The 25,139-nt window shown below is 46.1% G+C and overlaps 1 protein-coding gene across 9 annotated transcripts in view; it reads right to left on the reverse strand.

Annotated features, from left to right (window-relative positions):
- Nucleotides 1-607: 607 nt before the first annotated feature.
- Nucleotides 608-25,139, reverse strand: part of dachd (dachshund d) — an 809,797-nt gene continuing 785,265 nt past the window's right edge. For 7 of the 9 annotated variants that reach the window (XM_085998474.1, XM_085998472.1, XM_085998467.1 and 4 more), the window contains one exon: nucleotides 11,982-12,163. In XM_085998474.1, coding sequence (XP_085854600.1) covers nucleotides 11,997-12,163 — 167 coding nt within the window. In that variant the 3' untranslated portion in view covers nucleotides 11,982-11,996. Of the gene's footprint in view, nucleotides 3,975-4,830; nucleotides 4,891-11,981; nucleotides 12,164-25,139 lie in introns of those variants that run through there. The other 2 variants (XM_085998470.1, XM_085998469.1) reach the window with 2 other exon arrangements.

Here is a 25,139-nt window from a genome sequence, read left to right on the forward strand (position 1 = left end):
ACTGGCCAGTTGGAACGCCCACCTGAGTCAGGTGGTGCACCCATTAAAAATGCAAATCGAGGTGCCGGTGATGACATAGGAGGTCACCAAACTGACAGCGCCTCAGATTTGGCAAGAACTGTAAGAGCACCTCATGAAATCCTGTTTTAAAAATGAATTGTGTAACATTTTAGTGTTAGCAAATGAGCAGTGTGTCCTACCAGCTTTTCGCCAACACTTTACAGGCATCTGGAGACCAGCCGCCAGTGATTGGAGCCCTGTGCATGGGTAAGAGAAAGAGGCCCAGCCAGCAGTATAACTCAAATCAGTACCTGCAGTTTAACAGCACTGTTCATAAGAGAAAAACTATCTGGCTAACGTACCACCTTTTAATGTCATAGAATGACACAGCACAGAAGGAGGCCATTCAGCCCACCATGCCTTTTGAAAGAGCTCTCCAATTTAGTCCCACTCCCCCTGCTCTTTCCCCATAGCCCGGCAAATGTCCTTCGTGTACTAGTAACACTGTACTTACTGAAAGAAAAACCTCAGCCAGGACAGGAATGAGCCAGACAAACTGTCTGAGGGCTCAATGGAAGGACACAAATCAATTTGTAGGCGTCAAATGGAGATTTCAGACAATTTTATTAGCAGATTGTTGAAAAGAAAGAAAATTAAATACAATACAGTAAACGTGGTTCTCACATTTAAACCAGGCTCAAGTAACTAAGCTACCATAGAAAAATCTCGATTTCTTGCAATATGATGTAAAAACAGATTTTTTTTTGTACAGATTTTGTACAACAAAATTCGTAATAACCTTTTTTTTTTAGAAAACTTTAAATATATAGATAAAAATAGACAATTTTCGTATGTCCTAGTTGAAGATGAGTGTGTTCTGTTCCAAAGGCTTGCATAGAGCGCAAATGTGGTTATAATACAGGATACCTAAACATTAATATGTTCAAGATAGAAAGTAAATAAACAATAACATGAAAATGTATTGTACTGAGAGTCAATGAACAGAGTTTAATAAACAACAGAATTGGGGGAATTCTTTTTGTAAAAAAAAAATCAACCTACAACACAACCTTCCTACAACTTTTTGCTTGAAAACCTGCAATAATATTCTTTCTTTTGGAAACCCTCCCCAGTACTGGGTTCCTATGAGCTTCATTTTACCCTTCTCACTTCTGTTTTCAAAACCAAAGGATTTGGCATCTCAAACAGGTCAACAAAAGATGACAGGCTATTAACCATCAAAGTGCCAGCCACTCGTATGGTGTGCTAACTGGAATGTGGGAATGTCCTGTTTAGATTGGCCGGGTATGGTTTTTGTCTATTGTCTTGACAGTAGCATGCTAACTGTTGAGATGCGAGTCACCGCACTTGTACTATCTCTATGGTGGGGGCGGGGTGGGGGGGGGGGGGGCAGTGGGCAATGTCCTGTTTGGTAATTGTCCCGGGGTGATCTACAATAAAATAAAGACTCTATGCAAGGAGCAGAGGAACAACAAATGCTAGGTAAGAGTTTTTTATATATCTTTTTTTCTGTCTTAAAAAAAAATCACATGGACAATTAAGTTTGCTTTCCTTACCAGAACGCACGTCAAGACAGCTGTTAACCCTTTCAAGACCATCGCGGCTAAAAAGAAAAACAAAGAGCTCCCTTTTTTCCTCCCTTTTGCAACTCTTGCGATGCTGTGCCTGGAAAGCAGAGTAATGGGAGATGGGCATGCGCCAATGGAAAAGTGGCATCCCTTCACCCGCCAGATAATGCCTTCGATTATCGCACGGGTGCCACCTATTCTGCTATATTTGCATGTTATCTTTCTTCAGATATCTGTCATGCCATAATCACCACCTAGGTACTAAACCTCATGCTGAGTTCAATGTTGCTCTGTATATTCAAAAGATATCTTGCTGCCAGATTCCGGGATCCGGTTAAATCAGAATTGCCCTTAGATCATTTCAAATATCTAGATGTTGTTTCTATATCGAAAACAAGCCAGTAGATTCAGTCAGGCTCATAACAACATTGATCATTTTTTTCCCCTGCACTGGTGTTTAATCCTATATTTCTGACCTGTTTGCTGCGTTTTCAAGTTTAATATATCTCTCATTAAAAAAAACTGCTTGAAGAATACAACCAGATTTCACAAGCCCAATCGAATAGATGGTCCTTTGGCAAGGGAAAGCATTGTCAAGCTGATGTACCTGAAAGAATTCTGAGGGCCTTGTAACACCTACCAGCTTGTCTGATCTGGCGGGTCAAAGTTCACCAATGACCATGAAAAATGACAAAGTACAATTTGACTTGTTCTGTGCACTAAGGTCAACAGCGGCAGTTTGTTTTTTTTTGTTGCATGGACAGTCTTTTAAGGGTTACCATGGCAGTGAACAAAGGCAAAATGAAGAGAAAAAGCTACACTAGCAAATTAGCACTGTGTTGGAGTTTACTTCCAATTATTTGCACAAAGGTGAACACACAGTTTATCAAAGACAGTGATAATTACACATAACCATCCTTCCCTATTACACAGGGAAAATACAGACTTCAACTCACCACTCAGCTAGGGTTTTTTTTTGTTTCAACTGTTACATCAAGTGTCGCAAAGTTCCTATTTTGTTTTTGAAGAGCAACGCTTCAAGGTGACGCGAAAATAATAATAATTAAAAAATAAAAACCGAGAGAGAAACATTTCTGTGGCATTTTGATCCAACTCGCTGCAGCCGCCACCAATCTTAATTAAGATCATCAGTTCTGTACCAGAGAGCAGAGACAAGCTCTCCTCACGTGAGTGGCAGGCGGGGGGGGGGGGCTTTCGACCCACCCTGCTGACTTTGCAGAGGCGCACGACAAGACGCCAAGGATCCCGTTCAGTAATACTGTGACTTGAGAACAAATATTTACATGCCTGCATGCTTCGTTAATGAGCTTTATAACTAAAAATTGCAGTTTCTGGAACATACAGAGTGACAAAACATATCAGCATCTAAATTTCAAAAGTACTGTGTTTTTTTTTTCCTCTAGTAATCTACTGCATACACATTACCTCCCTGTGTCATTATATACACATGACCAGTAGCTTGGCTAAAAGAAGCAAACAGTATTCACAAATATCTGTGTGGAACACACAAATATAATTTTGTGACTTTTAAAACAACTTACATTCACTTGTGGGTGTTTTTCCCCCCAATTTTGTTTCCTAAAGCTGAGAAATTTCAATGCCAGGTTTATCTTCTGTTGTTGCTGTAAGTCTTGCCTGAATATCCAAGGGGCCTCCATCTCTCGCTCCTTCTTCTCCCCCTTGTTGAAACACTCAATCTACTGTTTGTCACAACATTGGTGTGGCGTGGTTTGATTGGTAATAACCTCCCAGCTCTATGATTAAAATTCCATCGAATTCAGGAAAAGGACAGTCCAGAAGCTTTCTTGCTGGTTTGAACACAGCAACGTTAACAACAAGAAAGAGAGGGAGGGGAGGAAAGAAAACAAAATTTAAAAAAAAAGTTTGTTCGCTTCTTTTTCACTACTGGTGATTTTTTTTTTGCGTGATGTGCTTAACACTGTACTTGTCAGCACTGGTCATAATTTAGTCCCCCAAAAAAGCACAAAGCTCGCGTTTGAGCCACTTATTTCTGTGTGCTCCGCCAGCAGTGACCTCCTGAAGGTAGTCAGTCACTATTTGAGTTTGGTTGTTTCATCTTCAGCAGCAGTGTGTGTTTTAGAGAGTTCTGCCGTCGAAATCAATTGCTGGAGAGGACTGTCGCGGTAATACATCAAACATTGCATGGATGACAAAGTAACATAGTTATGCAGACTGGGTAAAGCTGTCTCGAAAGCGCAGTTAACCCACTTGTTCGTGGAGGACTTTGTTTCGTCTTTTTGTACATTTTTTTTCCGTGTTCCTAATTGTCTTTTCGTGTCATGTGGCGTGTTTCTGCGCAGTTGTCTCAGTACATGACAGATGACTTCAGATACATCCGTCCATCTGAAAAATAAAAACACAAATTGATGACCTAAATTTAATCAACAACCTATGGACCCGGTTTCAGAGGTTAGAAAGTGCTCCTCCATATAGGCCAACAGGATGGTGGAGAATTTATATATGTGACCTTTACCCTTTTGAGTCTATCTGCTAACAAAGACATGCAACGTTTCCTAATGTTTTTTTAATTCATTCACGGGATGTTGGCGTCACTGGCAAAGTCAGCATTTATTGCCCATTCCTAATTTACACTAATTTGGGACAGATCCTTTGGAGTTCATTTATATGTTATATTAATTCAGTTAATTCAATAAATCTGGGGAAAAAAAGCTAGTATCAGTAATGGTGACCATGAAAACTACCGGATTGCCGTAAAAACCCATCTGGTTCACTAATGTCCTTCAGGGAAGGAAATCTGCCATCCTTACCCGGTCTGGCCTATATGTGGCTCGAGACCCAAAGCAATGTGGTTAATTAACTCTTAAGTTCCTCCTGAATGGCCTAGCAAGCCATCACCTTCTCGAGGGTAATTAGGGGCGGGCAATGCTGGTTTTGCCAGCGACGCCCACATCCCATGAATGAATTAAAAAAATACAGTTGCACAATGATGATACTGTAGGAGCTACAATGGTGTCAGCAACACTGGGCCAGAGAGGGTAAAATTCAGTCAGCGTTCCTGCTCCTGATCACTATTCAATGAACTGTGCAGGAAAGTGGTCTGGGTGTGGCCGTCAAGTGAGGGGGATGATGGAGCTTAGCTGTCATGTTATGGTCATAATGCCATGGCCAAGTACTCTGCCAATGCCGGCTAACATAAAAAAGAGACTATTGCCGTGAGATACTAAAGGGTCGCTGGTACCTGTAGAACTCCAACCCAGGGTAAGGCATTGCCTTCAGAAAAGGAAGAGAAAATTGGGACCTGTGGGAGGAGGAGGGAAAGAGGCAAATTAAAAGCAATCAACAAGAACATATTGTAGCATGATGCTAGATGGCACAAATCAAGGTAGGAAAAGGCCATGCTAGAAGGGAACTCCAGATTCCATGGATAGAGATGTAAGCTTCTGTCATAGTCTGACTCTGGAATATGGGATTTACATGGCAGGTTTAACTGAAGTTGAATCTATACCAGGTGACATGAATCAGTCATTCATGAAAGAAAGACTTATGAAATAATACCGAGCGGTCTGCGGGTGGCGCTGTCCAGGGAGAGTATAAATACTCGGGCACGGGCCCAGCTTGCGCAGGACATTCTTAACAGGAACTAGTGAAGGACACAACTAGACCTCCATGTTGTAAAACAGTTGATTAAAGCTTTGTTTAACGCTTAGACCAAGTGCCTAGTAGTTTTCTTACGTCACCAGGTGCGTGGGAGAATGAAGATCACGGGGTGAGCAGACCTCGACTGCTGGCACCACACAAATAATTACAAAATGGAAGAATTTTCTCTCCACAAATGGGCACAGTTCATTAACGCAGTAAAGACGCTTAAAGCCGCATTGTGTTCAGAACAAATGTGAGCTTTTCCAGTGTGGTAACCGCTGCACTGTACAGGGGTGCAACACCCCAGCATATGCAGGGCAGATTCAGCATCACAGGCAAGGACATTCCTTCAGATTCTCAACAGTAGGAACAGAAGTGATGGTATCTCTCATGGAAGAATCATAGAATAACAGCACAGAAGGAGGCTATGTGGTCCATCGTGCCTGTACTGGCTCTCTGAAAGAGCTATCTAATTAGTTCCACTCCCTGCTCTTTCCCCATAGCCCTGCAATTTTTTTTCCTTTGAAGTGTAAGTGCAAAGGGGATCTGATGCCAATTAAATCGCTATTGTGGTTTATGGTACATCAGAACACTACGATTGTTTTTTGAGCTTCGTTAGACACCCGCATCAATCAGTTATTCTCAAACAGTGTTACTGTTTCACCCTTCAAGTTAGGTACAAAATAAACTGCTTTATCTGCAGGATACCAGTATTTGAATATTTAGGAGACTACTACAGAAATGCATTTGCTGATAGATTTGTAATACACTCCATTCCAGAATAGTGAGGTTTAATCTGCTGTCACTGGGTCCTGTATAAAAGCTAATATATCCTCTATCAGCATGTTTGCATAATGCTCCTAACAGATGGATGAATGTTGCATGCCTTTAAGATGTCAAGTGTAAAATATATCCCACCTGCCGTGGTTTGAACAGATAAGGTCCCTGTATAGCTTTTTACATTATAATTTCGGTCATATCAGAGTTTACAGCCATTCAGCTTAAAAGAGCTGTACTCACCGCAAAAAGTACTTAATAAGCTGAATCTCCAGTTTTTTTAAAACCAATGGGCTCCTTCTGGTAGCTATTTTCTCACTACAACAACAACTTGCATTTATATAGCACCTTTAATAGTCCCAAGGCACTCCACGGAAGCGATTATCAAACAAAAATTGACACCGGGCCACATAAGGAGATATTAGGACAGGTGACCAAAAGCTTGGCCAAAGGGGTAGGTTTTAAGGAGCGTCTTAAAGAAGGAAAGAGAGGCGGAGAGGTTTAGGGAGGGAATTCCAGAGCCGAGATCCCAGGCAGCTGAAGGCACGGCCGCCGATGGTGCAGCAATGGAAATCGGGGGGATGCGCAAGAGGCCGGAATTAACTAGTGTCTTTCTTTATTTTCCCCAACACCTGAAATGGAAGAGCTGCTCTGTCCATCTGAAAGTTCGGGCCGACGTGCGGGTCTGAATGCCTATAGCCCCACTTGTGCTACAGCCATTAGCAGCATCTGTTCGGCCTGGCCTGCCTCCTCTGGATGTATCTGAAGGCTGGGGTTTATTTTTAAACACTACTGAGCCTAGAGGGGGAAAAAAAAACCTAGTTCATTTCACAGTCGCGCCTTAACCTGGCGCGCTAATCATTTTTTTTTAGGCAACACAAAGGAAGCTGATGACAAACAAGTGGCAATGTTCCATCAGGAGCTGGTAGCGCAGCTGGGAGAAGTCAAAATAAAAAAGCAAACAAACATCAGTGAACATCTGGCAATGGCTTGGTACAAATTCCTAATCCCTTTTATTAAGATTACTTAAAACAGGAAGTGGTTAATTAGAGGTGAGCAGGATTGTTAAAACAAATGTAGCGATTTTTTTTGGTTCGGCTTTCCTTTTAAATCATTAGGAATTTTCGATAGAGACAGAGACGGGAAGGATGTACAAAGGAGTGCTATGGAATCAAGGCAGGAAACATGGAGAATGGGAGTTTAACTTTTAGCATGGTAAAATATTTAAGAAGAATTATGTCACCTCAACAAGTTTAATGTCACCCTCAAGAACATCTGACACTAAAAGTAAGTTGCAAATATATAAATAGACACTAAAAGGGCATGTCACTAAACAGTGCGCGAGGAACAGCTGGCCCAGTTTTTATGAATCTTTTCTATTACCTTATGAACTTGGCTACTGTTGTTGCGCCTGGTGTCAACAGAACTTGAGCAATTCCAGGGAAAGACAACAGCAGGACTAATTAAAGCAGTTCGCCATTAACCTCCACGGCATTGCGTTCTTGTGATTTCTATTCAAGCACCAGAACAGAGATGCTGTGCAATTTTCATTAAAGGGTGAGACACTTTCTTTAAAAATAAAACGGTAGCGTGACCCAACAAATCTCACTGCGCATTTGAGCAATAACGTGGGTGCTATTTGAATGACTCTTGTGCTGATTATGGGGACCATTGTTTTACCGTGAGGTAATAAATCAAATTGCAATTTTTATTGTACAAGATTGTCAGGATGCTCGGTTGTTTTGAGGATTGCATTTAACATGGCCTGGTGGCACACTTGGAAATTGGGTATTGAGGAATCCGTTTGCTAATTGATAGTTCAATTAGTACTGTGCAAGGTTTAGAACTGAATGCTGTTTTCCTGATTCGAGTAAATTCCAAAGATCCCTCTGTTATCTGGAAAAGTACCTGGAAAGAGTAGCACTCAAACATAATGCCTACTCACAATTTACAGCAAGACTTCTTGTATTGCAGACAGACAGATAGGGACAAGAATGAATAATCATGAAATTAGAATTTGCCTAAATGACAGAAATGGTCCACAACAAAAAAAAAATGTGGAATTGAAATTGTACATTGACACAAACTGAAGGGGAAAATAAGAGATTCATATTTATCTCTGCCTTGATAAGTGGCCCGTTACTCATCTCTACTGAATGGCTTCATTGTTGGACGACGTGGGTTCAGTACTTATAGTGTTTCTTTTTGCAAATTTGGGATCTGCTGTTTTCTAAAAAGGGACACTGAGGTAAATCTTTGCAGACTCTGTTCTCGGCGTGGGGTCTTATTTGATGAGAGTTCAGATCAGAGAGCAGGGTGCTACCTGCACCGATTCCTCAGTCCATCCTCTCATCGAACAAGACTCCACACTGGGAGCAGTGTCTCTGAAATTTTGCCCTAATAAGTCACCACTTCGCCTCCAACGGCTGTGTTAGCAAAACTAGAGGCCATTAATAAAAGATAGTCACTAAGAAATCCAATAGGGAATTCAGAAGAAACTTCCTTACCCAGAGAGTGGTGAGAATGTGGAACTCGCTACCACAGGGAGTGGTTGAAGCGAATAATATAGATGCATTTAAGGGGAAGCTAGATAAACACATGAGGGAGGAAGGAATAGAAGTTAAACTGGTAGGCCTAGAAATTCAGTTGCGTTCGCCAGCCGTTAACGCCATAAGAGGGGTATATTTCCAGCGCTAGGCACTTAGCGCCCAGGCGCAGGCCGATCTGCGCCTACGCCCAACTTCAGTTGACATTTAGCGCCGGCGCAAAGTGTTTGCGCCCGCTCAGCTGCGCGCGCAGCTTATGACGTCATTTCGTCGTGCAACACTGTTTGTGCGCCCCAAACCGGAAATTCAGTGGCGCCCGCCCAATGTGGGCGTGGCGCTGTTAAGAACTGTGAACTGGAACGCAGCAGAGGCCCTGCGGGCCTCGGGGAGCGCTAATTAAAGGGCACTTAGACTGAACTATAAAGGCCAGCCATTTTGCTGCAATGACTTTAGTGCTTTGGATTTCTGGACAGAGACCAAGGAACAGACCTTACTGATTTGGGACAACATAGGAGAGGTATTTTTGGCTTCTGGCCAGAGCTTTGAAATTAGACTCATTGTGATTTCACTGTTTGCAAGTTTATTATGGGGGCTGCATGGGGTTCCAACCCTCAGTTCCAGCATTATGTGCGAAGGGCTCGCAGACGCTGCGTGAGAGGGCCAGCCATGCCTAGACGCAGAGGGGCCATCAGGCGTCGGCAACGTAGGCCTTACCCACTCAGGGAATACCGGCAGCAGGTGTCCTATCTCACCATGACTGCCGCGCATTGTGTTAAGAGGCTGCGCTTCAGAAGGGAGGTGGTTGCAGAGATCTGCCAGCTGCTTCACAGAGATCTGCGTCCACAGCTGATGTGCAGGACGTCTCTGTCGGTGGAAGTGAAGGTCACGGTGGCTCTGAACTTTTATGCAAGCGGCTCCTTCCAAGCCGCTGCTGGGGACATAGCGAACATCTCCCAGTTCGCCGTGCATCGCTGCATCCGGCAGGTCACCGATGCCCTTTTCGCAAGGAGACACCAATTCATCTCCTTCCCCATGACCCTAGAGAGGCAGGAGCAGCGTGCAGTCGGATTTGCCAGGATCGCCGACTTCCCCATGGTGCAGGGCGCCATTGACTGCACGCATGTGGCTATGCGGGCACCTATCGACAATGCCGAGGATTACCGCAACCGGAAGGGCTACCATTCCCTCAATGTACAGCTGGTGTGTGACCACAGGCAGCGCATCCTAGCTGTCAATGCCCGCTTTCCAGGAAGCAGCCACGATGCATTTATCCTGCGCCAGACTACTGTGGCTGACATGTTCGAGGCACAGCCTCCACCAAGGGGATGGCTTATTGGGGACAAGGGCTACCCTTTGTGTACATGGCTCATGACCCCGCTCCGCGCGCCCAGGACCCCTGCAGAGGAGGCATACAACGAAAGCCATCAAGCCACAAGGAACATCATAGAGCAAACGATTGGCATCCTCAAGCAACGGTTCCGCTGCCTAGATCGTTCCGGCGGATCTCTACAGTATTCGCCGGATAGAGTCTCCCAGTTCGTCGTCGTTTGCTGCATGCTGCACAACCTGGCTATCCGCAGGACTCAGGCACTGCCACCTCGTGTTGGACCACCACCTCAGGAGGACGAGCAGGAGGACCATGAGGAGGAGGAGGAGGAGGAGGAGGAGGAGTACCAGCCCAGGAGGGAGCCACAAGGTCCAAGGGCCGTCCGCCGGCGGCTTATTGAACGACACTTCTAGGCCCCCTGTCAGGGAATGGCTTGTGGCAATGAACGCACCTGAATGCAGCCGCTCCGCAGGCCCTCAGCCGGTTAACGCAACAACCACTTGAAACATGACACCTGGACAAGCTGAATAAATAAAAAGCTTTATTTAACAAACTCAGGGCCCTTCCCACATGAAACAGAAAAACAGACAAGACCCCCAAAAAACAGTCAAAAACATATCTCACTCCCACAACCTGGGGAGGAATAACAAAAATTGTCCTTCCAATTGGCCTTCATCCTCGGCCTTACCAAAATAAGCCCCCCCCCTCCAGAACACAAACACCCCCATATAAAAAAAAACAGTTGGCAACACACTCTACTTGGTGTGTCGAGAGGGCGAGTCCTTGTGCAGGCTTCTCCGGCCCCTGCCCGACCTGTTGCTCCGCCTCAACCTGGGCCCTGTGGGTGTTGCAAGGCTGGGGGAAGGCTCCTGAGGGGCACAATGTGTGACGGCAGATGCCCTTGGGGGTCGGCCTAGACGAGGTCCGGCCCTGGAGGGGCCGGCTGCTGACTGCTGCAGCTGTGGCTGGCCAGCATCAGTCTCTCCAGCAGCTCATCGCACCTTGGCTGGGGGAGTGGCAGTGGCGGCTGCAGCAATGGGGGCAAGCTGGCTGATGCCAGGCGCTCGCTGGTCGCCAGAGACACTGGCACTCGGCCGGCCTGGCACTGCAGCAAATGCAGCAATCTGGTGAAGGCCAGACCGCTGTGCTGCAGCAGGGCGGCGGGTGCCCTGGCGATGCTTCCGTGACACAGCGAGTGTGGCAGAAGTGAGTGCGCGAACAGCCCTGGTCTGTGCCCGCATCAGATCAGCCAGTGTCTGGACGGCACCACTCATGAACTCGCGACTCGCGTCCTGTGCTGCCGCGAGTTGGTCGACACCCCTGGCCTGTGCTGCCGCGAGTTGCTCGACACCCCTGGCCTGTGAGTCCCCGAAATTGGCCACACTATGAGCCAGGGACTCAATGGCCTGAGGCAACTGTCCCACAACCCCCATGAACTCGTTGTGGCGCCGCTCCGAGGCCGCGGACATTTCATCAAGGAGGCGCACCTCCTGGGCGAGGACCGTCTCCGGACTGGAGGGCGGACTCTCCCTCTGGGGAGAAGGCCGCCGAGCTGCCCGACCCTTCCCGCGTGCCTGGACGCCACTGGGCCCAGCAACTGCCCTCCCCTGCAACACTTCCCCCCTCTGGGGAGAAGGCAGCCATGCTGCCCGACCCTTCCCGCGTGCCTGGACGCCACTGGGCCCAGGAACTGCCCTCCCCTGCAACACTTCCCCCCTCTGGGGAGAAGGCAGCCGTGCTGCCCGACCCTTCCCGCGTGCCTGGACGCCACTGGGCCCAGGAGCTACACCCCCCTGCAACACTTCCCCCTGGCTCTCCTCCAGGCAAGACGTGTCCCCTCCATTGCCATCCCCTGGCGCGGATGAGGGTTCCCCCGATGTGCCGCCTTCCTCTTGGTCCTCGTCGTCCTCCTCTTCCGAGGGACTGACACTCTCAGCTTCAGGGACCTCCTCCTCACCAGCTGAAAGCAGGAAGGCACAAGAGTAGCTGGAGAGTGAGGACAGGGCGTCAGCGAGGGAGGCATGAGTGGTGCCATGATGCGCATTGGTGGGACAGTGGCAAAGGATGTAGATCTGAAGCGCAAGGGGAACCAGAGAGGTCCAAACGGTCATGTCCTTACCATTGGGTCCCAGCACAGGGTTGGCATCTCCAATAGCAACGGGGCCAGTCACCCGGCCACGCATGAGTCGAGCCACGCTCTCCTCCAGCTGACTGAGCTGCTGGAACTGGGGACGGCCTCCCCCGGTGACAGTCTGGCTCTTCAAATTCCGCGCCAGCTTCGCCTGCAAGAGAAAGGACGGCCTCTAAGTACAGTGTGGTGCCCTGTTGTTGTGTGCACTGCCTCCCATGGTCGAATAGCTTGGCCGGTGTGTTAAGTGCAGAGAGTGCTATTGATGATCATGCCAGTGCCATAGCTGCGGGAGGAGGGCTGGCCATTAGGCCTTTGAGGTCCCTTTGCCCATAATGTGAGGTGCACATGCAAGGATGAGGAGGACACTGGAAAGGGTACTCACCCTGACCAACCGACTGAGGTCGTTGTACTTCTTGCGGCATTGGTCACCAGTCCTGGGGACATCGCTGTTGGCTGACACCCTCTGGGCGATTTCCCTCCAGGCTCTCCTGTACTGCCTCCTGGGAGCCTTCTTGCCACTGTCCGGGCACAAGATCTCTCTGTTCTTTTCCAACCCCCTAAGCAGCACCCTCAAAGCATGCTCTGAGAAGCGCTGCGCTCGTTCACGGGCCTTCTGCATGGCTTCAGGCGCTATTTGGGTCCACCAGCAGTGTTCAGGCCTAGCTGCAGGGCTCCACTATCCAGGGCGTGGCTGCAGACAAAGTTGACCCTTCCCCCTTTAAGAGCTGGCCGGCGTCAGGGTGTCTGCTGTCAATCAAAACATGACCGCACCTGCGCTGCGCCCGGCCTCGGTGTTATCAGTCTGCACCGCCGGCTTAGCGCCTAAAGATAGGAGTGCAACGCCAGTTTCAGCGCTCGCCCAAACTCCTTGGCCAAAGCTACTGAATTTCGGCGAAGTGGCCTCCACTTTCCGGCGGGCGCTAACTTTAGCGCCCGCCCGACTTTACCGCCCCAAAAGTGGCTATACTGAATTTCTAGGCCGTAGAGTTAAATGAGCAAGGATGGGAGGAGACTCAAATGGAGCATAAACACCGGCATGGACTGGTTGGGCCTGTTTCTGTGCTGTATATTCTATGCAAATCTATATCTATGTGTTGATAAGAATAATTCTCTTTCACATGTTACAGGCAGCTACAGAATGCTAGTTTAACGATCTGTAGTGGGGCATTTTGGACAAGAAATATACAGGCCTCATTTAAGTACCTGCGATACCAGTGCTAGTCCAGGTCTAGTATAGGGACTGATCAATCACTACTTTGGTTATCTGTTAGTGGAGAGTTTTGAAACTGAGGCCACACAATGCCTCCACAATTCATAGCAGTGAGGTTATTCCACAGCCGGACAATTCACGCCACTATTTCCATTTACTAAATTTGCAAATTCTTTCAACCTGATTATAAAGTGCATGTGCAGTGTTGCAAGTGGATGTGTGCATCAAAGTTTGTTCTGTTCCAAGTAAAATGGCAAAAGCAAAGTAGGTGTATGGTTTAATTAATCTGATCCAAATTTTCCGATAGATGAATTAGCCTTACAGACTGCTGTAACTCTTATAATTGAGTAATTAGTGATTAATGGAAATAGGTCCTCATTTATGCAGCAAAAAAAATGAGGCTGTCATTTCAGAAACAATGTAAGCTGTTCAATGGAGTCATTACACAATAGGTACTTTTACAAACCAAAGGTAGCTTTCATGACACACTCATCCTAGTATTTCAAAACACCTGCAGGCCAGAACCTGTGATTCTTTAGCTCAGCATTGTTTCTGTGCCACTGCACTGTAGCTCTTTATCTCATTGTCCTGCTCTGTATGATATAGTATTGCATGATCTTCTCTTACTTAAGTGGCTTGTGTGTTCAGGAAAGAAGGTTGAAAACTCCCCAAGCAGCACAGTGTCTAGGACTGGCACCTCAAGCTCCCACGGCACCCAGCAATAGCTGGCACTGGAATCTGCCAGCCTGATGTGGGTTGAGTTTGTCAGTTCTCGGTGCAATTCCTCTCTGAAACACAAGCCCACTGTGGAGTAAAGAGCTCACCACTCTCAAGGTAAATGCACTGATGCAGCACTCCCAGCACGGAGCTGCGCTCAAACAAAGCAAGGTTTGGGGATGGAGCTACAACACATGGGATTGGCAAATTTCCTTTCCGTTGGTTTGGAAGTGCACCATGTGATGATGCAATTGTGCTCATCTATTTGACAAGATCATGACAAAAGTTACACGAGGCCTTCCCAGATTGGACAGAGACGGCAATTCTCTGCGTCAAGGTTCATTCCCACCATTATTTTGAATCATAGACAAGTTACACTGAATTGCTCATTCGTTTTTCTGCAGCCTCAAAATACTGGGGGAATCCAAACTCAACCGGTTCTCCGACCTGCACTCCCTTCAAGGGCACTTCCCAAAGGGAGCAAAGGCTTCGTGAATTTAACCTCATGTCCATGCCTCAACCTGTGCCTTTCTTTTTGTTACTTGACCACAGGGTGTTACTGGCTTTGCCAGCTAGGACGGTGCTTATTATTCAAGGTGTATGAGATAGAGCCATGACCACGAGTGGGAGAGCAGGCATAATGTAGAAAAATCCAGGATTTATTGGGTAAACTTACCAATTCCATGCTCCCAATGGGGAATGGCCCGCCAGTGATAGGTTTCCAATGCTGTCTTTTCACTTCTAAGAGCTGGGTTTTAATTGAGCAGCGATTGATGGGATGAATCCCCTTCTTTCTTTGATGGCTGGACAATGACTTTGGGCAGTCTCGACCCAATTCCAAATAAAGATGGGCCCGTGGTACAAGACCGTCCACAACTCAGCACAAGTTGGCGCCTAATGCCTCACAGGCATCGTTTGCATTCAGCGTTGTAAAGATGCAAATCATGGGCAATGCAGTGGAAGATGGGAAACGGTGCACTGAAACATTGAGCAGCACATGCCCCCAAGCAACTTTACACCTCTGGCAACCTCAGATCTGCCCAAAGATTGGCAGAAAGTCCAGGTCTGGGTGTCCAAAATGGAAAACAGTGCCATTCCTCCAGTACGTACGCTGAGCTTCAGTCTGCCTTTGCTAGAGCAATCTAAAAATAATCCCACTACCCAGCTCTCTCTTGCAGTAGCAGTGCATCTTCCTCTGCTTAAATGCTTACTCGCTGTTCCCTTAAAAGGTGAATTGGTCTCTTCCCTCAACTATTCAGGAGAGGTGGGAGAAAATGGGGGTTAAAAAGAACCTTTGACCTGCCAATAAGGGCTTTAACTATCATGTCAGCTAGCCGGAAGAGAGTTGCAGATTCAAATACCCAGCAGCAAAGTATTAATTGTTTGGTATTTTGAACTCAAAAGAGAGGTGCTCTACTCCCAGATGAAGATGATAAAGAGGACATTACTGTGCTGTAATTAAAAATGTATAATTCCTACTATCAGAGCCATGCTCTGATTTTGAAAGTGCTATACATACTTATAAACTTATAAATAATCAAATCACATCTGCCATATCACAGATTTAGAGCCAAGACATCAGAATCTGACTAAATCAACATCTAGGGCTAACTTTCCCTAACCTAATGTTAGGAATTATTATGGCAAGAAATTATTGGACTCTGGGATTAATTTGTACTTTTCAATTCTACCAAAGTGTTTGAAAGGTACCAATCCCAATTCGTCAAGAATTCTTTACAAAGCTTTACATAAATTATGTGGTATGGAATTATAGAACTATTTATCAATGGCGCTTAAAGGTAGAAATTTAATACTGGCAAAAATTAGCAGACTTTGTGTGTTGATGTGAGTTCTCTGTCCTTTAAACAAGTTAACATTTCTGTTAAAATACACACCGTGGAATGTTGTACCAACATGTTAAGCACTCTTATCTTATAATTTAATAAAAATAAATTACAATTGAACAAAGGACTGTGCAGCGATGGTGCTCCATCGGTGAGATGATGGGGTGGGGGCTGGGGGTGTGGTGGGTGGGAGACAGGTGGAGGTTGTAATGGGCATCAGGGAGTCAAACACTGGCTAAACCAATAGTACCCCACAAAAACAAATCTCTTGGTCCGTCATGGAAAAGTCTGCAACTTGGAAAATAATGATCTTTCCCACCTGTCTGAGGGGTGGGTCCAGGACATCCTATTCTCCCAAAGGCAAGGAACCTGACAAACAATATCCATAAAAATAGGCCAAAGTGATTCTCTTTCCCATTATGCTCATACAAAAACTCTTATTAAGGCATCAAATTCTCGTGGTTGTCTAGCTGGCATTTTTATTCCGTGGGATAAATTGATTGAAAAATATCTTAAGCTGCAGATTCTTTCTTCACAGCCCACAGGGAAAGGGGAAAGTGCAGCAGAGTTACAGGATAGCAGTCCTAACAGGAGTGTAGGTTAATACCATCTTAGGCAAAGGCAAATGAAAGTCTATGCTGGAGAAAGATGTTGAAGCTGCATTGTTCCCCAATGCCAACTGTACAGCGCATCATCATTAACATACATTAAGCTTCTCCCACTGCTCCTTATATTTGTTTGAAAGAAAGAAAGCGATCAGCATCAAATATTTTATTGCACCCTAGAAAAGCAGAATCCACTCATTTGTAAATGTCACCATCATCCACAAGGTTAACATTGTTGGGGAAAAAAACACCTCAGCTTGAACCATTGTAGGGACTTCTTCATGAAAGAGCTTAATACACTTTCAATAGCTTAAAATAGTCTGTGGAGCCTAATTAAAAGGGATACTTGCCGCGTTCAAAGTTAAAAAAAAAAATTAATTATTTGTAATAGGAATTGTAATGCCATTTAATTAGTCAAACCTAGCTCCGAGCTGCAGTTGGTCTCCCTTACCTTTCCTATCAGTGCTTCACAATAAACTTCAAGCTGTGCGTTATGCAATGAGGGAGGAATTTACTGGGGCCCGGGTAAATTTAGAAACAATTTGTGAATAGACAGAGACAATGCTACCTGGTCTATTGGACACGCTCTGCAAATATATGAGGAATGCTATACTCATTTTTTTTTAAAATAATTTAGAATTTTGCAGTTCTCAGTGCTATTCACAAGAAAATTAGAACAAAACCAGGGCCATTGAATGCTGCAAATGTTCTTTAAAGAAAGGATAAATATTCAATTAGATGTTGAATAAAACACAGAAATGATTTTGGCCTCTTTCAGCATAAAATACCTTTGAAAGATTAATTAATACATGCACATTATGCAAATTAGGCACATGCAAATATTTTATGAAGACAATTAAGGGAGGCATTAATTACTGCCTTTTTGCTTCGATGAGATTTGTTCTTTTTTTCCCTCTGCAGTTTAACTCTTTAAGTGATGAACCCTTTGATTGGGTGTGTGACCAGCGTAGCAGAGCACTCCCTGCACACACACGTAAAAAACATTAAACAAGCGACCCCGTTAAAATAATATTAATAGACATATATTTATATAGTATAGATCTATTCCAGGTGCTGTGGGAAGGAGCAACAGAATTTTCTGACACAATGTACTGCCAGTAATTAAGAGCCTGAAAGTGAATTTGAGCTCGTTGCTGGAAATGATTCAACTTCTGCAAAAGCAATTAATTTGCTTTGCCTGTGCTAATATAGTGGAATTATAAAGCGTGACACAAGACAAATAGAAATAATTAGTTCCCCAAAATGATGTTCTCATTAATGCAGTTTTAACAGAGCAAAAACATTATTGCACTGGGTCTACGTTCTGTCCCCTGTCACAGTAACCGTGATGAAGTAGTACACATCTAAATTAAGAGTTTTTATTGGTGGTGTCATATTTTTTAATACATTTCTAAAGGTTCGAGGTCACTGCTGTATAGAGTTTACAAAACTGCCTGCAGCTCATGCCTCTTAGAATGGGACACTGCTCAGCAATTACTGAGCAAGGCAAAAATGTAAATCCTTATCTAACAGCAACCTTTAAACTATTGAATACTGCTTTTAAAAAAAAAATTCTTTCTGCTAATCCCGGCAGTAAATCGCATCCTTTGTTTTCGTTAATCAATCTTGTCGTCAATCGATTCCCCGGGCCTGACGGACTGTCAAGCACCAGAATGACAGTGTCAACAAAGAGAAAGGGCAAAGAGTGTATGATGTTTGGTTCCTGTGCATTGTATGGTAATCGGAAAAGGGGGCTTGAACATTTTATTAAAAGAAAGCAATGGAAGGTTCGTTGGTCTCAGTTTCAATTCAGTCATATTCATACAGCTTATGCAGGAGGGTTTTTAGAATCCCAAGCACTAGGAAATGTGGGTTTACAAGCCTTAGACCATATAGTAACTGTGCACAGTGTAGCTTTAATTAACCGCAGTAACAAAACCTGTCACCTGATAAAAATTCTATGTTACTACTGTCAAGCAAAACAAAAGAGAGGAATAAAAACCTAAGAGGACTTACTATTTGTCCTGTAGGCTCCAATAAGGAGAGATTGTGTGATTACATTTTATTACACAGGGCCCTGTAAGATTTCTAGGCAAGATTATCAATAGTAAAGCCCTTGCTCCCCTCTGCTTTTTTAAAAAAAAGCAAAGTGCTGTCAAGTGTCCCACTCGCTTCAGAAGCCATGCTAAAGCTACGGCTGTAAATTTGTGTTTGTCAATTCACGCTTGGATTTCAACCAAATTCTCGTGTGGAAATGGCGGAAGATTATTTACTCCGAATCCCAGTTCCGAGCGGAATCTTCCAGCCCAGCTGACCGAAGCTGTGCTCCCGAACCAAAGACTTGAATTAGGCTGGTGAGAATTTTCTTTTATAAAGAAAGAACTTGCATTTGTATAGCAGCTTTCACAACCTTAGGGCATCTCCAAGCGCTTTACAGCCAATGAAGTACTTTCTGAAGCGTAGTCTTTGTGGGAAACACGGCAGCCAATTAGCGCACAGCAAGCTTCCACAAACTGCAATGTGATAATTGACTCACTACACACTTGGTTTGAGTATAAAGCAAGGCTTTAATCAACTTGTTTCAGAACATGGAAGTCTAGTTGTATTTCACTAGCTCCTTGTCTTACAAAATGTCCCTGAGCAAGCTGGGGCCCACGCCCGATTATTTATACTCCTTGGATGGCGCCACCAGCGTTATTTCATAAGTAGTTTCTTGATGATGAGATTTATAACAATAATGACCAGATAATCTGCTTTAGTGATTTTGGTTGAGGGATAAATATTGGCCAAGACACCAAGGAGAACCCCCCCCCGCAACCCCCCGCCCTGCCCACTCTTCTTCGAATAGTGTCATGAGAACTTGTACGTCTACCCGAGAGGGCAAATGGGCCCTCTGACAGTGCAGCGCTCCCTCAGTACCGCACTGGAGTATAAGCCTGGATTATGTGCTCATTCTCTGGAATGGGACTGGCTCAGAAGGTTTACATGAATTTCCTAGCATTCTCTTTTGTTGGGAAGCGATGGAGATCTAGAATGCAACAAACTTACCAGCCTGGTAAGAAAACAACAACAACTTGTATTTATATAGCGCCTTTAACATAGTAAAACGTCTCAAGGTGCTGCACAGGAGTATTTTAAGACAAAAAAAAATGCCTAAGCACATGAATCGACTCTCCTTAAGATGGCATGTGTGTCGAGCCCACGAGTCAGAAGGTTGTGGGATCAAGCCCCACTCCAGGAACATGAGCACGTAATCCAGGCTGACACTCCAGTGCAGTGCCGAGGGTGTGCCGCACTGTTGGTGGTGCCGTCTTTTGGATGGGACGTTTCTCCCGCTTTTAATCCATAAACTACAATTCTGACCATGGCTCCCTCGGCGCACAGTGATTACTGCTGGCAGAGTGAGTCAGAAACCTACTTGTCATTTGAGCATTTGGGGATTTTATGGTATTAAAAAATAAAGAAGCCAAGGCATTCTCAAAGTGCAACCCAAGTTCTTTTTAAAAAAGCAATATTCTTTCTTTCTCGCTCCCCTTCTCCACGAAGGCATTGACTCATGCTGGGATACAGTTCAGCAGGCACTTGGGGTCCTCTGCTATCACACTCAAGAGGCCATTCTTCCTGTCTGAGTCGAGAGAGCAAGGGGGAGAAATTGGTCCCAACTCCGCACATTTTTTTGGGTGCAGAATGGGGCCAAAATGCCTTAAGGGCGCCTGAAATATGCCCAACCTCAAATTGGCTTGAATGATTTTTCAGGCATCTCTGGTGGCCGCTTAAACCACAGAATAGACCCCTTACATTTTTTATTATCAATCCTCCGATGTACACGTTGCTGAAGAGGCCGATATTTATTGCCCACCACTAGTTGCCCTTGAGAAGGTGGTGGTGGGTCCTCTTCCTGAACTGATGCAGTCCATGTAGTGAACTTAAACATTCACTCCCTCCACCACCGGCGCACCGTGGCTACACTGTGTACCATCTACAAGATGCAGTGCAGCAACTCGCCAAGGCTTCTGCAGCAGCACCTCCCAAACCCGCGACCTCTTCCACCTTGAAGGACAAGGGCAGCAGGCGCATGAGAACACCACCACCTCCAAGTCACACACCATCTTGACTTGGAAATACATTGCCATTCCTTCATCGTCGCTGGGTCAAAATCCTGGAACTCCCTCCCGAACAGTTCTGTGGGTGTACCTTCAGCACATGGACTGCAGCGGTTCTAGAGGTGGCTCACAACCACCTTCTCAAGGGCAACTAGGGATGGGCAATAAATGCTGGCCTTGCCAGTGACGCCCACATCCCATAAACGAATTTTAAAAAAAGGTGCTCCCACAGTGCTGTTAGATAGGGAGTTCCAGGATTTTGACCCAGCGACAATGAAGGATCGGCGATATACTTCCAAGTCAGGATGGTGTGTGACTTGGAGGTGATCTTGTCCACCTAGATCCTTCTAGGTGGTGGAGGTCACGGATTGGAGAGCTGCTGCTGCTGAAGGCGACGGTGGAGGGAGTGGATGTTCAAGCCGGTGGATGCGGTGCCAAACAATAAATGAAGGGGCAAAAATTCGGTGGCACTCCCTTTGGGGCGCTAACTTCGTCGGGGGGTAACTTTTAGCTCCCCGAAAAAGTTAGCGCCCCCGCGCCGTAAATTCAGTGGTAGTGCCCCAAGCAGGAGGCGCTACTGGAAGCACTCCCCCTCCTTCCTGGGGCGTTACCATTGAATATCGCGGCACTACCTGCAACAGCGCCATGTGCGTCGACACGTAGCGCCGCGTCATTGCCGGTCTTCTCCTGATTAAAGGGGAGGGGCCCAGCGCTGTGCGCACCGGGACCCTGCTGGACCACCGGGGAGCAGGGTGCCGGGAAAACAGCCCGGCACTCAAGAGGAGTGCCAGGCTGACCGATCGCAGCCGGGACCCAGGGAAAAAAAGTGGAAGGGGGCCAGGTGCTGGCAGGCGGCCACAAGAAAATGGCCGCCCAGCACCTGCCCTTTAAGTTGCGCCACCGCAGCTGCAAAAATGCCATCCTGACCCTGTCGGCCGGGGCGCTGCGCACGGTGATGACGTCATTGCCGGAGGCGCAGCGCCATGGGGCACTACTAGCTACCGCCGCTGCTAACCTCCCACTCAATTTCACGGGAGGCGTTAGCGGTGTCATGCCCAGGCGCTAGGGGCTTTGCGCCCCATTAGTACTAACGAGAGGCACAAAGCAACCCAATTTTTCCCCCGAGATGGCTAACGCCTGGTTAACCCCACTGCTAAAGTGGAACGAGCTGTGGCTAAACTGCGACCACCAACAAAAACATTTTAGTAAAATTTGTTATTGGAGAGTTTGACATGGAGCCAAACAGAGTAGGATTGCTCCTTCCGACTCCACAACACTACTGAGCGCTGCTGCCAGCCCACGATCAGCCCCCTTCCAATTGTGCTTCCCCCCCACCCTCCCCACACCACCAAGTCCTACCCGAGGGTCACTGCTGACAACACAGGTGGACCAAAATTGATCCTCTAAAAAGGGTTTCTGGAGGCGCGACAGGCACTGGTAGCTTGCCCAAATTATTGAAATGAGGCCCAAAGTCAAATTAAGGAATCATGCCTGAAAATAGGCCATAACTCTTCTCTATTCAAATGTGTCTGATTGCCGCTAAATAAAAAGAAAGTCTTGCATTTATATAGCACCATTCACGACCACCGGACTTCCCAAAGTGCTTTACAGCCAATGAAGTACTTTGTGAAGTGTCGTCATTGTTGAAATGTTGGCAGCCAATTTGCGTTCAGCAAGCTCCCACAAACAGCAATGTGATAATGACCAGATAATCTGTTTCTGCAATAACTCCCCTGCTCTTCTTCGAAATAGTGCCATGGGATTTTTTACATCTATCTGAGAGAGCAGCCGGGGCCTCGGTTTAACGTCTCATTGGAAAGACGGCACCTCCGACAGTGCAGCACTCCCTCAGTACTGCACTGAAGGGTCAGCCTAGATATTTTTGTGCTCAAGTCTCTGGAGTGGGACTTGAAGCCACAATCTTCTGACTCAGAGGCGGGTCTGCTACCAACTGAGCCACTGGCTGACTCAATGTGCAGGATTTTCACTGAGCCGTAATGGCGGGATTGGAGGCGTGTGGGGGGTTAAAATCTCGAAATCGGGGGGGGGGGGGGCACGAACCCATCCCACCCCGACCCGTCTCCATGCCAGTTTCAAAGGAGGCGGATACCCGACCTGTGCTGGGACCCGCCTCCTCGAGGAGGGAAGGGGATTAGTGCCAATTAACTGCCTGTCAAAAGCTCGTGACAGATGAAATGTCAATCTGTGACGTCGCCTGTTGCTGGGTGGCCCTTAATTGGCCTGCTGAGCCTACTGGGCGGGCTCAACAAGGTCAATCAAGTGACGATTGCGTGGATTGGTCACAACTCGATGGAGGCGGGACTACAACCCCGAAAGTTGTAGTCCCGCCTCCATCACGCCTCCAGTATCAAAATCCAGCCCAATGGCTCTCTCAACATCCCAGAGAGCATGACTAATTCAACAATATAGTTATGAACTTTTATCCGATCACTAAAAAACTACAACCATACTCCACTCGCAGAAAAAGTATCTAGTTATATAATTAAACATTTTGGATCTAGAACTGTCCCTTGTGTCAGGACATTCAAAAGCTCACACTACAAAACCACAATTGACTCAAATAACCATTCTCTATAATAAAGTTTGCTATGTCAATTGAGTCTAATGTCCCACTGATAAAATACAAAACCAATCAAAAGACAGTTCCATTCACTGCTTAGATATTGAAAGCAGCCTTATCAGTGATAAGCAAGCAGCACAAAGCCACCCAATCAAATCACGCACAATGTTTTGAGCCATGCAATTTGGAACCAGCAGCTATGACAAAGTCAACAAGTTTTTCCAAATTACTTTAGGGCTGCCATTTTGCTCCTTCAATCTATACAGCTAAAAATAAAGTAACAAACACATTACAACAAGACATGATTCTGAAAAAAAAATCACTAAAATTACCCATAGAGTTCGTTATTTAATGTTAGAAACGTGTGGAAGTGGAGCATTGGGTGGGGCAGTATGTCAGTGGCCTTTCACCTCTGGGACTTGGGTTCATGTCCTGCCCAGATTGAGGAGGTTATAGTTTGTGAGTGCCCTCAAACTAATTCCTAGTGGGCATAGGCCTACAGCACACAAAAAAGTCCCTAATTCAGCAGTTATTGTCTATGTCACTGAGTCAACATGGTTGGTTTCAGAAATGGAACAATTGCTACGCTGGTGCAGTAGGGGTTTGCTATTCCAAGATTGGGGCTGAGGCAAATTATTGGGATGGGAATTGCCAAGAGCTAGGCTTTGTATGAGGCTGTGCTATACCTCACTTGGGAGTGTTCCATGCAGGCATGGGTGAAATGCACTGGCATCCCTTAATTTTACATTTTTTGCACACTGTAAAGTAACAAAAGTGTGAGAACAAGTGTCCCCTACACATCCCTATCCTTCTCACTGGGGTTTGGGGCTTCGGTGCAGGGTTAGAAATATCATCTGGTTGCTGGGAGTTCCAGCTCCTTTGATGAATTCCTAAGGCCTGGATTTTGCCAGCGCTCAGAGGGCAGGTTTGAAGGCGGGTCAAAGGGTAAAATCGTTTTGATTGATGGCGGGTTGCAATCCCGCCGTCAACCCGCCTCCAAACAATTTTCCTAAGTGTCGGGTCCCCGATTTGCGCATGAACCCGACACCTAGTGGCGGGAAGAAGATTAAAGGCAATTACTTGCCTATTAACAGGTAGTTGCTAGTAGTTGACAGGCTATTTTTAAATTTTGCCACTTCTGCCTTGGGTTTCCCGACATCTGGACACCACGCCAGGTAAGTGTGGCATGTTGTGAGTCTGCTGTAATGTTTGTGGATTGATGACAGCTGCAGAAGTGGTGTGAAGGATCCAACGGTGCACTGGTGAGTCTCAGAGGTAAGAAAATGTTGGGAAATGCATTTTAATACATTTACACATTTCTTTTAAGTTACAAGTTTTGAAATTCATGTCCTGTGCCATCTCATTGGGAGAACCTCTCTCACCAGTGACAGATCGCTTCTGTCACCTCACCTGCAGCTGCCATCTATTCCAGCCTATGGACGGAGTCATTGGAGAGCCTGGGTGCAAGAGATCACCTTTGTGCAGTGAATCTCAGTGTTTGCAGCACCGCAATGCTGTCAAAGACTGAGCTATCAACTGTCAAAAAAAATTGTGCGTGGTCCCTTTAAGGAAACTGGCAGATGACGCGTCATCAAATTACGTCATCTGACTGGCTTCCTCTTAATTGGCCGGCAAGCCCGCAGGGCGGGCTTAACAAGATCAATCAACGTAAAATCACGTCTGTGGGCCGGATGCAGCTGGGGGCGGGACTGGAAGCCGGAACCCACCTGACCCGCACCCAATCCGCCTCCATTGATAAAATCGCGGCCGAGTGTGTGAGAGAGATACATTAGTCTACCCTAACAGCCCATCTCAAATGACCACCAGGCAATAAATGAACAAAGATCGGGTGCCAGAAATAACAGAATCGGAATAAATAGATTTCATTTTTCCACCATTGAAACCATTAAATAACAATACTGAGCTAATGATGTAAGCCTTGACTCAGTGGTAGTATTTCTTACTCGCCAGTAAGAAGGTCATGGGATCTGAGTACACATAAACTGGGCTGACACTTCAGTGCAGTACTGATGAGGAGAAGAATAAAGTTTACTTGCACCCTTAGCA

The sequence above is a fragment of the Somniosus microcephalus genome, chromosome 10 (assembly GCF_052327205.1).
Source record: "Somniosus microcephalus isolate GS21.2 chromosome 10, FLI_Smic_1.0, whole genome shotgun sequence".
NCBI classification, from domain to species: domain Eukaryota; kingdom Metazoa; phylum Chordata; class Chondrichthyes; order Squaliformes; family Somniosidae; genus Somniosus; species Somniosus microcephalus.